Source organism: Lepeophtheirus salmonis, chromosome 1 (assembly GCF_016086655.4).
Source record: "Lepeophtheirus salmonis chromosome 1, UVic_Lsal_1.4, whole genome shotgun sequence".
In the NCBI taxonomy this organism is placed as follows: Eukaryota; Metazoa; Arthropoda; class Copepoda; order Siphonostomatoida; family Caligidae; genus Lepeophtheirus; species Lepeophtheirus salmonis.
The window spans coordinates 43,915,301-43,927,771 of NC_052131.2; the positions used below are offsets into that span (position 1 = coordinate 43,915,301).

Sequence of the window (12,471 nt, forward strand, 5' to 3'; positions counted from 1 at the left end):
TGTTGAGTGGAACTTGCATTGACAATAATAAACGTAATTTTAGACCAAGAACATGTCATGCCATGTCTTGAATTTTCTTATAAAGGTTTTTGTTTGTTTCATAATACCGTGTATAAATAATTATGTAATGTATCCGTGGAGTTTGTAGTATTGAGCCGATTCCGATACCTAAAAAAAAAAAGGGAAAAAAAGGCGATTCTTCCAGTGATTGCATTATGCTTAGATGTTCTCTCCTCAAGAATGAAAGAATGATGATAACAGTTTTGGATGATAATAAAACTTTTTCAGGTCTGCAACCAATAAAAGTCTCGCCCTGGTTTTAAGTCAAATGTTTTACAACTCTAGACTGAACCTAAACAATTTCCGACACATACTACCAGAGGAAATGTGTGTTCCATATTTTGAGAACCCCTGGACCAGAGATTTAACAATCTAAGTGCTGCTTCTTAATTGAATTAGCATCAAAATAATCTTTTCAACCCAATAATAAATAAATGAATTGACAAGCGATAATTCGTGTTTTTTAACGGTATATAAATAGCTCTATGTATTTTTTTTTGTAAAACCCATGTGAGGTGTAGTCAAAACTGTGTGTCATATCATATCTTGAATTTTTTTTGTGTGTGTGTATATCTTTTGTATATAACATAATATATTTTAAATTGAAAAAAAAAAAAAAAAAAAAAAAGACAAGAAAAAAATTAAATTAACAATGATAAAAAAGATCTTGAAATCTCCTTTTGAAAAAAAGTAACATTATGAAAAAAAAAAAAAAAAAAATTATAAAATAGAAAGAAAACAATAATTAAAAAAAAGTAAAGAAGATATTGTTACGTAGTCAGGGTTGATCCAATGACTTCTTCGAAACATAAGGGCGGAGGCGGTTGTACCACATTCAAAAGAATCTCTTGACATAAAGTGGTGTCAGACAGATGTGAGCATTTTTTTTTACTCCTAATCAAAAGAGGTAAAAGAGAAAGGTGTTAGTTTAATTAGATTTGTCTTCAAATATCTCTATCCTATCTCCTTTTCTCATTTCTTCCTTCTCTTCTCTTCTTTTCTTTCTTTCCTCATTCTCTCCCTTTGCAAAACAGAAAGGAAGAGAGGGAAAAAATAAATAACAAATAAACAGAAGAAAAAGAGAAGAAAATAAATAAATAAACACATTCGAAAACAAAACATTTTCTTACATGCTCTAGATACAAGTTGATCGCATTATAATTGAATTAAAGCGAAATGTACTTCGGAGAGGATTCATCCCCAATAGACCCTCCTGGTGGCAGAGGATGTTGATGGAGCTTAAGTGATTCTAGGGGGTGATGATGATCTAGTATATGATTGGATCTCGTGGAGTCATGAAGAGGCGCTAATGGAGGAGGTAATGATCCCGTGTTTGACATGGATAGATCTAATTGGCCGTGACTAGAGAGGTGATCCACACCTGAGCCTTGATTCTGCAGTGGAGGAGAAATGGGCGATGCAGAGGAGGATGTTAAGTGATGATGATGGTGATGGTGGTGATGAAGGAGGAAATGAGAGTTCAGTCGTGGATCCAGAGTAAGATCCTCTCCATGCAACATGGCATGTCCTCCTCCTGGTTGCTGCTGACTACTCTGATGATGGTGGTGAAGAAAGAGTTCACGGGGATCAGGAGTTGCGGGTGTTGTGGTGTTGAGGGAATTGTTGTTACTGCTGCTACTAAGGTTGTTGTTGTTGTTGTTGAGCGTGAGTGGACTTTGAAAAGAAAATGTTTATGAAAAGTAGTGGCAAGGTGTTCATTCATATGCATGCATGACAGTATGAGCTATGAATAGAGTTGTAAATTCTGAGCAACGTTAAAAAAAAAAGAAAATTTGCATGATAGTTTGAAATATATTGGAGGGGGGGGGAGAGCAGCTTAGCTGTCATGACGTTTATTAGCTGCTGCAATGAGAGCATATCTAGTAAATACATAGACAGGAATTACTACTCTGATGTCGATCTTCAATCATACTACGAGTCCAAAAAGGACACAGCCTTATAATCAAGGATCGAAATATTATCTAAATTGAGGTGAGCCTAAAAATCAGACCGGGTGAGAATGTCATATACAATATTGTAACTTTGACATACGACATATCTGCTAACAGAGATCACTGTAGACTATAATGCTCCTTCTCCGCTAATACGTTTGAATGTTCAAAATAAGGATAAATAATTAATTAAAAAGAACACTAATATCCCGCAGCAGGTTATCAACATATATGTACTCTTTTTAAAAAAAAGTATAGTGCTGACTAGGATTTCGACAATTTTCACTTCTCTAAACTATAGTGCTTTTGCTCATTGATACTCTAGAATGTTCAAAATGGGGAGGAATAATAAACAATATTTTGATTTTACCAACATGTTTTTTATTTAATTTAAATGTTTATGCTCACTCTTATTTGGTCAATATTCACATCCCTACTTATAAATCCCGCAGAAATCCTCCATCTTACTCTCCGCCTACGCACCCGGAGTTATACTTTGATTAAAGAATAATGACGCTAGTTTTTGAAATTTTTTTTTTTAACGAATAAATTCTTAGAATTTACAACTTTAGCTAAGAGTGCCTAGGATAGAGACTATAGGAAATGATGAAAAGTGTTGAACTTACTTGCAGGGCTTGCACCACAAATCCTGCTGATCCATTCCGTAGCGTGCTCGACATTTCTTAATGTTATTCACTAAAACTAGAGATAATAAACATATAATTTTGATAAATATTGGGAATGGATTCAAATGCGTGAGGCAGACTTACCAGTACTCGCACTAGAACTTTTGATCTGGGAAGAGGAACCCTCTCTTTTTCTCTTCTTCTTTTTGTTTTGTGCATAGTTATCGCGTGCTGACCAGCCTGGATACATTTGCATATGTAGCTGCCTTTCCTTCCGTGCAGACTCATAGTATTTCGCTTGCTCTTCTCGACTCAGTCCATGCCACTAAAGATTGGTTATATGTAAGGGACTTTTATTAAAAAAGAAAATGGAATAATAAAAGCTCATCTCACCCTTCTTCCCAGGATTTGATTGATTGCAGCACTTTCTTTCAGAGTACACTCTGCCACAATGGTGGGTCTCATTTCTTTCATGTAGAGCATAAAGGCATTCAAAGGTTTCTTAATGTGAGTTTTAGAGGAGGCTGAAGAGGAGGATGAGGAAGAGGATGAATTGCTCGATCCGGAGCTCCCAGAACTCGTGGTTTTCTTATTTGAGCGATTCGAAGAGGAGGAGGAAGAAGAGTTGGGACAAAGGGATCGGGAGTTGGATGAGTGATTAGATGAGAGTCGAGAATGATTGCCATTTAATATTGGATGATTAATATGATGAGGAGGTGTTGGTGGAGGAATGGTTTCGAGCTCTCCAGGGAGTGGTGGATGAAATCCTGGACTTGAAAAGAGGCTACCAAAACGTGAAAAGGAGCTGCTACAAGGGGAAGAAGAATTTTAAATTGAGTTCCAGATGTACTATTTTATTCATAATGACATGTAGAGAGAGCAATTTATCTGAAGATATCCAGAAAAATGTACACACAAAATATGGATGTACTAGACAAAGTGATAGGGAAAAAAAGAAGAAGAAAGGAACACCAGACAGACAGGACCCACAACATCAAAGGATATTTATTCTTCAAGAACAAGAAATGTGGATCCGTGCTGAATATATCATGGGGATCATACATATTGTACATATTTAATAAAAGGATATAGTGGAAGTGAGAGATACGTGATAAGCTTAAAAAGATGTATGGTCTTACCAGGATCCTCCAAATTGCTCCCCACCAGATCCCCCTCCTAGGAGTGAATAGGGGTATCCAGGAGACGGAGAAGAGGCATTGGGAGGGACTGAGGGTGGAGAGTAGAGTGCTGAGCGAAGACCTAGGAAAGAAGATGTATAATTATTCATCTTTTTGAGCGCCTCAGCTGCTAAAACTAAATCCATATCAAGTCTCTGCAAAGGATATACAAAAAGGGAAATCCGGAGGGATCTAGGGTCACTCCCATACTAAACTAGAGTATATGAACAGAAGAAAAACAAAAAAGACAAAAAGGGATTTCGTGACAAATTATTACACTATTGATTTATCAATTCCTTTAAATTGATTTTAAAATGGAATTGAAATTGCTTTTTTTTAATATTATTTTTTTTTTTTGGTTGATTACTGCATGTATGGAGTAGCAGGGTATTTGATTATAATAATAAAACTGGTCAATTGAATTGAATGTGTAGGGTTAGTCAGTCCCTTTGACTCTTTTTCCCTTTCTAACACACAAAGATACAATGAAAATCGATTATTATCATTAAATGTATGTACTTAGGGCTCGGCTTTTGGAATTTTTTTTTAATTAAAATTTCTGCTCAAATTACCTTTTTTTGTAGAAAATAAATGCTTTTTTTGGGGGGTGGGGTAGGAGAGGGCTACAGCCCGCCTGATTACGTTATGCCACACTGAAGAGAGCAGTTATCAAAAATATTTTTAACGTTATCATTTTTTTAAATTAAAGATTTATCAAAAGAGCCATCTCTGGCTCGCGAGCCATGAGTTCCCAACCCCCTACTCTAAGACGTCATCTTTACGTAGCACAACTAGTTCAAAGTTTGAAACGAGACATAATTTCTTATTTTTGTCAATCAGGATTAAAGTACATAATTCATTATTATTTTGCATTTATTGATTATCATAAACATTATTAATAAGGTTTTGTTTTTAAACTATCCTATGAAGCAAATAAAAAAATTGTATCTTTCGTTTCAGAAAATGTAAAAAAAATCATATCCCAACTTTTCCGTTCCAGGCATGATCGAAATTCGAAAAAGATGAAAAACAAAGAGCTCTAATTTAATGTAATCTAAAGTCGTCCAGAATTAGAAGGCCGTCAAAAAAAAAAAAATATTAAAAAAAAATAACTCGCTATTAATATTCTCCTAGAATTGACCAATATTTCGTTGAAATGACTTGCTCTAGTTCTGAGCAGCCTAGCTTGCTGGGACTTGCCATTCCCCTCTCCCTAAAGCATAATTTACATGGCAAAGTCAACAGTTTAAAGATCAGGGGAAGAGGGTAGGGCAAAAGTTTTCAAAAGTTTCTTTGTAGTATGCAGAATACTCTCAATTTGCTAATGACGTCAAAGAGAATGAAATTCTCATTATGGATCGCCCTGTAGAAATAAATACAAATGTATTAAATAAAAAGGTTTATTTATTCAAATAAAAAATGGACAGTCTTTAATTTGCAGTTTGCCTCTTTTCATGTTTGACAAATCTTTTTACTTTTATTTTTTTGTTTCTTCCTTGATTAATTATATGGTGTTTCATTTTTCATACGTCATAAGAAATATGAAAGGTCCTGACAGGTCACATACATAGGAATATCATATGAATTAATATTCATACGTTATGTTGTATAAACACACCTATTGTCTTTTTTTCTTCTTTTTCTTTTTTTGATGTTTGACTCATAGTTCAGCATATGTTTTTATGTAGAATTGTAAAAACAGTTTTGGTTTATTTGTGGTTGTTTTTATGGTGTGCTGTTGTGGATTTTTGGTTGTAAACATACATATTTTATATTCATACGTAATAGAGAGATTTAATAAATTATGCAGACTAATGGTTGGAAATACTGGTAAGAGGGTAGGTTCCACAACATATGTCCCCAAGTCTATTGATTTCCCACATCACCATCATAATGACCACTAAAGCATAGCAATTACAACTACAAAAAACTTGTCAAAACTATTTGACGTCATTAAAAGTTATATCCTCCCTTGCATGACATGAGTAGATCAAATATTATCGTTTTAAAAATGCTTATTCTATAGAAAAATATATACAAATACATTTTTCGTCAAACAGAATACAATTCAAAGGATTTAAAAAGAAAAGAGAAAGGGAAATAAATCAAAATGGAAGGGGGATTGATCCTTAAACAGTTTAGACAAACCCTCAAACTCCACTTACCTTTTCCACCATCACTAGCTAGATTATACGGAAGGCCACCAAGATGTGCAGGTGGTGGACTTCCTAAGGGATCACTACTATTTCCGTTATAGAGATACGGTGACTCTGGGGACTCCGAAGATCGAACCTGCAAATAATAAAGGAATGAAAAGTGATATCTAAGTATTAAAAAAGTTCAAACTATCTGAAAATGGATATTTGACAATATAATATGCGGTAATTTAACACAAAAACAACCTTAAACAAAAATCAAGAATAGAAGAAAAGTGCAATATATTTTGACATCATATTCGCATGCAATCCAATAGTTTATGAAAATATTTCACCCAATCATAGGCTTTGTATTTAAATTTCTGGGATGAGCAATAGTTTAGATCCTTCATTTGATTCACCAAAACTTAATTTGGCCTTGATTACCCTCTTAAAATAAAAGCCATCCATTCTTAATTTTGTCATTGTAACTATGAATTTTGATACTTTAAGGGTAATTGTGAATAATTTGTCCATATAAACTTACAATAGTCATTCGTTAAAGAATATAAATTGAATTTTAACTTAATTTTCATAAAAATAGTTACAGCTTGCTTTTGTGTTATTAGACTACACAACATATATAGGGATGGAATTCTTGTAGAGAAAAACACCACTTAGAGATTAGAAAGGGCAAAAAAGTTGTTGCGTATGCTTTTTTATATTTGTTTTTCTTTGATAAAGTGTAATTCCAGTTTATCTTTTGTGTATTTAAGAAAATGCATAATAAAATAATATACATTTAAATATAACTATAATATTTCCCAGCATTAATTCTCTTTTATATTTATAGCAGTGATTCATTTTTTTCCCTCAAAAAATGATGTTAGCAAGGGTTTAAATTCAATAGAGTCATACATCATATATGTAATGCATAACTAGGGATGTGAAAATGGTCAAAATACAATTGAATATACATGTTTTTTAAAAAGTATGTCTCAATAAACTGCAAGGAGTACTGTTCTTATCAATTATTTTAAGTTATTTTGACAATTCAAACGTATTAGCAAGTAAGGAGCACTGTAGAATTTATAGTAATCTCTGTCAACAGATATATCGTCTATCTGAATGGTCAACATATAATTTTTTTTTTATTTGCACTCACGAGTATTTAGACAGCTTTCGCATCCCTGTACATAATAAACTATGTTTACCATTGATTTTTCCTTTTAATAAGCCCTAGTTGTGAAGGACTGGCCAAATGATGACAAATGTTTTTGGATTTTTATTCCTGGTACTTTTTGGAGGCAAGGTTGTGAGAATCAATATTGTATGTGCTAACTATAAATATCTTTTAAAGGAGACCAAAAAGGGAGTATATATATATGTACATATGCATATTGGAATTTGTAGAGACATTGCCTTGATAGAAAGTATTCAATATATATAAATATGTGGTTTTAAAGTACTTCATCATGCCTTGACCAAATAGTAAGGCATGATTAATAGATATAGCCCCATTCTTTTTTGTTTTCATTTCCCAAGGCTCTTACAAAAAGAGTAAGGGGAAGAGGAGAGAATGAAGAACTATAATATATTACACATACAATATATTATAGAAGAAAAAAAAAAAACTTTCCAAATAATTTTATTTCCTTTGAAGTTCTTCTTTTTTTTGTTATGATTATTATAGCACGAGTTTTTGGAAAGGAGAAAATGGGAAAGAAATGAGAAAGTTATTTTTCTATGTTGTACTTTTGTGAAAAAAAAAAAATTTGACGCAGTTTTGTTCTGGAATGGTGATGTTTTTATTTATATATTTTTTATTATTAACTAAATGAAAATATAATTAAGAAAATCCAAGAGTAGTAAAAGTAGTTTTACTCACATCAATATGCAGTTACAAGTTATAATTTCCCAGATTTGATGTGTTTTAAAAAGTACGTCTGATATTTAAATACCCAAAAAGAAATATGCCAAAATAAAGACTTGTTAGACGATGCTCTGTTGCTCTGTGGATACAATATTCAACAATATTTTTTTTGAAAGTCTTTATGATGGTTAATAAAAAGAGGTTTTTTATTCAAGTGGATAATTTTTTTTTTTGAGGAAATTATTTAGTTTAACCCGCAATATGTAATAGGCGTGTGGTCTAAAAACATTGGTGTGTGGTTAGGCTGGTGTAGGAGGGGGAGGAATAGCACTGTCCAGTATCAAATTTTGAAAATTTGCCTAATGTCTTTTAATAAAAGAAAGGTTATCCCAAAATATGGTTTTTATTAAAAAGGGGTATGGAAATCACTTATGTAGTGAATAAAAAGGCTAATACAAAAAAATATGGGTTTTATAAAGAAGGTTATCCAAAATTTTAATTAACAATACATCAAAAATGTCAAATTTTTAAAGTTTTAAATTAATGACTCTACTTGGAGATATGGATATTTTCCCAGGTGATATACAATGTAAAAAGTTTAAAAACCACTATAATAGACATGAAATAGGGGTTAGCAAAGTCTAAGAATGATTTTCATTATCCCAGCTATTTGTTGCTATTTTTGTTTCAAACGAAGAATTAAAGGCCTTAAGAAGTAGTTATTAACCTAATGTAGCCTACCTAATTAATTAACTGTTTGTCCCCTTTTCTAAACGGTTTCTTACATCTTCATTCCCTATCCAAGACGTCATTTTTATTTTAAATACTCTCTGATTGCGTGACGCGTATGCATGTCTTTCAACTTCGTACATCACGTTGTTACCCATATTGAATCCTGCAGCCTATAATTCTCCCTCCCCCCTCCAAAATAGGCTTGAAATATGTGGGTAGTAATTAGTCCATAACTTTTCCATCTTTGGCGTATTTTTTTAGTATATAATTGTCAGGAATAGTTCACATCTTGTTTACAAGAGCTAATTTAGCAAGTCAACATTGTTTTTAGAATATTGTTAAGGGCAAAAAAAGCAGACAATCAACAGTTGGCAAGGAAATAAAGTATAAATTTGTGTGTTAGTGAGGTAAAGCTGTGGCATATGATACAAATAATGAAAGTTAAATGAAGTTCACGTATAAGTATTGCATAATCATGAATCGTTCCCCAGAGAACGATTATGATAGAAAGTCGTCCTCTATGTATGCATAACGTATGTTTACTGGTTGGATATTGGAGAACCAATAAACCGATTCTTTATCGAATATTTGATACAACTGATAACCCCGGTATTAGTATTATTGACTATTATTAGATCCACTAATCTTCAATTATTGAGCTTGATATTGATAGATAGAAAAAAATAAAGATGAAAAAAAGGCACCGAGTCATTCAATGTTCTTTAAAGTATATTATACATAGAAATCCAAAAATATCTAGGGTACAGAAAACTTGAAGGACCACATATAATGGAGCTACAGTATACAAATGAAAGTGTCTTTTTCTACCAAAAAAAAAAGATATGAAAACTACTATAGTGCACTTTGACTAAAAGGTTATGTCCAAGAGGATTTCAATTTCGGTATATAAATGACGTTCAAAATATGAAAAAGTTTTCCAACTGTTTTTCTCTCTATTTTTGATAATTCCATCAAAAGTGTGAGTTTTTTTATTTCAAACCAATAAAAGATGGAAACTGTCTCAGATACCTTATATTTTAGTTTAGGATGTAGCCTCCTCAAAATGTAGACGTTCTTAATCTTAAAGACGTATCCAAATTAGTTGTAAAAGTCATACCATTTGACAATCTTTTCCTATCATCAACAATTTCAAAAAATCTATCTTGATACAATAATATCATGGTAAACAATACTTCAATTTGGACTAAATTAAGAATAATGGAAAACTATTAGGGTAAATGAAAGATACTTAAAATGATACTTTCTAACTCAAATTTTGAGGTATTTTACTATAATATTAGTGAAAGTGAGTGCTTTAAAATATAAAATATTTTTTAAGGAGTAATAACAGGGAGGGGGGCGATTTATGCCCAGTATTAAGGTCCGATACAATCCTAATTTTTGAGCATTAGTGTATAGTATTTTTTTGCTAGTTTAAGATTAATAAACCATCTTTGGGCCTAGATTTAATAATAGTTGTGAGAGTACATGGAATCTGAAAATTGACAATTTTGACACCTAAATGACCATTCTTTCATGTGTAAGGCCATCAAATGTCAGAACTATGTACAAAATCTGTTGAGGAATTTAAAAACTTTGTTATTCTTAGGATAGATAAAGTAGACATTAGTGCATCATTGAAATAGGTACTTTCTTCCTCCAAAATGGGATAATTTCCTACTATACAAATGGATATTATATGATCAAAAAGGAGAAAACATGCGGATGTTGGATTTGCAGACAGAAAGGGCATATCCAAATAGAATTTTGACAGATACCCTCCCCATGGAGTTAAAGAAAGATATAGAGGACTCGTGGGGGAAGGGGTTGCCTGGCCACACCCTTCATCATAAATTTATTTGCAATTTTCCTCCCTTCTTGTTCTAGGAAAGATCGAAATCTGATCTGTCTTAAAAAGAGAACTTTAATAATATGTAAATATATATTTGTATTTTCGTACTAGAGAGAATGAATACAAATGTAATCCGTTTATGGACAGAAGGTGATTGTATTGGATATCAAAGACGGAAATGATTTATGGAGAAACAAATACGTAATTGAGTGTGTGCATGCATGCGTGTGTGCAAAGAAGCAGGAGAAGCCTAGCCCTGTGTACATAAATCATTCGGAAAATTCCTTTTGAAAACGCATTCTCCTGTAGTAGAATTATGGCCTAATTAATTAACACACCTACTTTAACTAACTAACTATCTATGTAGGTTGATAGTTTGTCTTTTCTATCTTTAAATTCAGTCTCTTTCTTCCTAATAATTCCTTTACACCGATATATCTATCTACTATGTACCTATAGTGTTGAAGGAGGGAAACTATAGGAGGAACTCTTACTATTTGCATATTCCCTTTGATCTTTACTTCTTCTACATATATAGATATACACATATAATATTAAGAGGCATATCCCTCCATTTTCTAGTTTTCGTTTCTTTCTTTCTTCCTTCCTTCCTTCCTTCCCTCATTCTCTCTTTCTCTTTCTTTTAAATATGAACATTTACCTAATTGGACTCATTTTACTATAACATACCTACATACAGAATATGGATTTAGATAGTCAGAAGAAAAAGGAAGTTCAAATATCCATCCTCATATTATTATATTATATAATAGAATGAGAAAAAAAAAGGATTTACAATTTTTTATGTAATTAATTCTTCGTCAATCCTCCCTTTTCATTTGGGAAGGGAAGGGGGGAAAAAGGAGAGAAAAAAAAAAGAAGAGAGAAAGCTCCATCTATCGGTACATTTGACCACACATTTTAACAAATGAATTAGAGAATGAACAACATCCCCGATACTACACAAAAGACCATTGACAAGTTTTAAACTCTATATATTATATATATATATACAATGATTCTCTCTTCTTATTTTGTCAAACGGACTTCAAATATGTTTGTATATTTCAATTGATCTGATTACCCATGAAATACTTTATTTTTTTGTCAAGCATGTCCCGAATATCCTTTTCTTTTTGTTATTATTACCATTATTATTATTATTCGACAGCTGAGTCTCTCAACAAGGGATTTTTTTCCCTGTTTCTATGTTCTCCTTCTTTCCTTTTGGGAATAGTTGATACTATGTAGTGTTGGATTCGAGTGTTAATCGAACATTTGGAAAAAACTTTACTTTGCTAATATTTCTAAAAAATTACTTGAAAAATTATTATTATTATGTTTTTTGAAAATTCAACTTTCCTTGAACTTGAATTATAATCAAAACTTTTGTGTAATATAATAATCAGTCAAATTTCAATTAGTATCACTCAAAATGACAGCAAAAAGTACTAATGAATCGGATTTCTTATGAAAAGAATAGTTGATAGTACCAATATTTTAGTGGGAGTTTCGGTCCAAAATTAGTATCTGTATTTCAATACTCATTTGCTTGGAAATATAAAATACAAATGTCGTTCAGAACAATTTAATTGTACTTCCATGAGACTCCGTGGAGAGGGTGGTTAATAGGATTTTACTTTGGGTGTTGGATTGGTCATATGACTGGTTTTTGGGTGTTGGGCTTGTCAGACATGCCTTCGACATTTTTGAGATAATGTTTTTTATATGAAACCCCATTGCCTTGGACCTGCCCGTTGAATTTTTGTGTGGGGATGGGCGGAGGGCACAAGCTTCAAAATTTGATGACGTTGATGATAAAAGAAAACTTTCCTTTGTTTTATTAAACATATTTTTCTTTATGTTCAAACTATTAGAAGGTTACGTTATCGGTTGGACAATATGTTGATGATGCAATGATACTGCAAGAACCGGGTTAGTTTTAGTACCCTTTTATATCAACCCAAAGATAGAACAACATGAGTCGTATTATTCGATGTAACCCATAAGTTTGATCATGACAATTTTTTAAGTTCTTTTATTTTTTCCTACACAGATTTTTC

General features: G+C 32.3%; 1 protein-coding gene across 2 annotated transcripts in view; it reads right to left on the reverse strand.

The window, feature by feature from the left end:
- Positions 1 to 513: 513 nt before the first annotated feature.
- Positions 514 to 12,471, reverse strand: part of LOC121117145 (uncharacterized) — a 31,666-nt gene continuing 19,708 nt past the window's right edge. Inside the window, exons 3-9 of one of the 2 annotated variants that reach the window (XM_040711492.2) lie at positions 5,982 to 6,108; positions 3,778 to 3,898; positions 3,032 to 3,446; positions 2,783 to 2,963; positions 2,639 to 2,714; positions 1,191 to 1,734; positions 514 to 954 (exon numbers count right to left, since the gene is read on the reverse strand). In XM_040711492.2, coding sequence (XP_040567426.2) covers positions 1,227 to 1,734; positions 2,639 to 2,714; positions 2,783 to 2,963; positions 3,032 to 3,446; positions 3,778 to 3,898; positions 5,982 to 6,108 — 1,428 coding nt within the window. In that variant the 3' untranslated portion in view covers positions 514 to 954; positions 1,191 to 1,226. Of the gene's footprint in view, positions 1,082 to 1,190; positions 1,735 to 2,638; positions 2,715 to 2,782; positions 2,964 to 3,031; positions 3,447 to 3,777; positions 3,899 to 5,981; positions 6,109 to 12,471 lie in introns of both variants that reach the window. The other variant, XM_071893770.1, reaches the window with a different exon arrangement.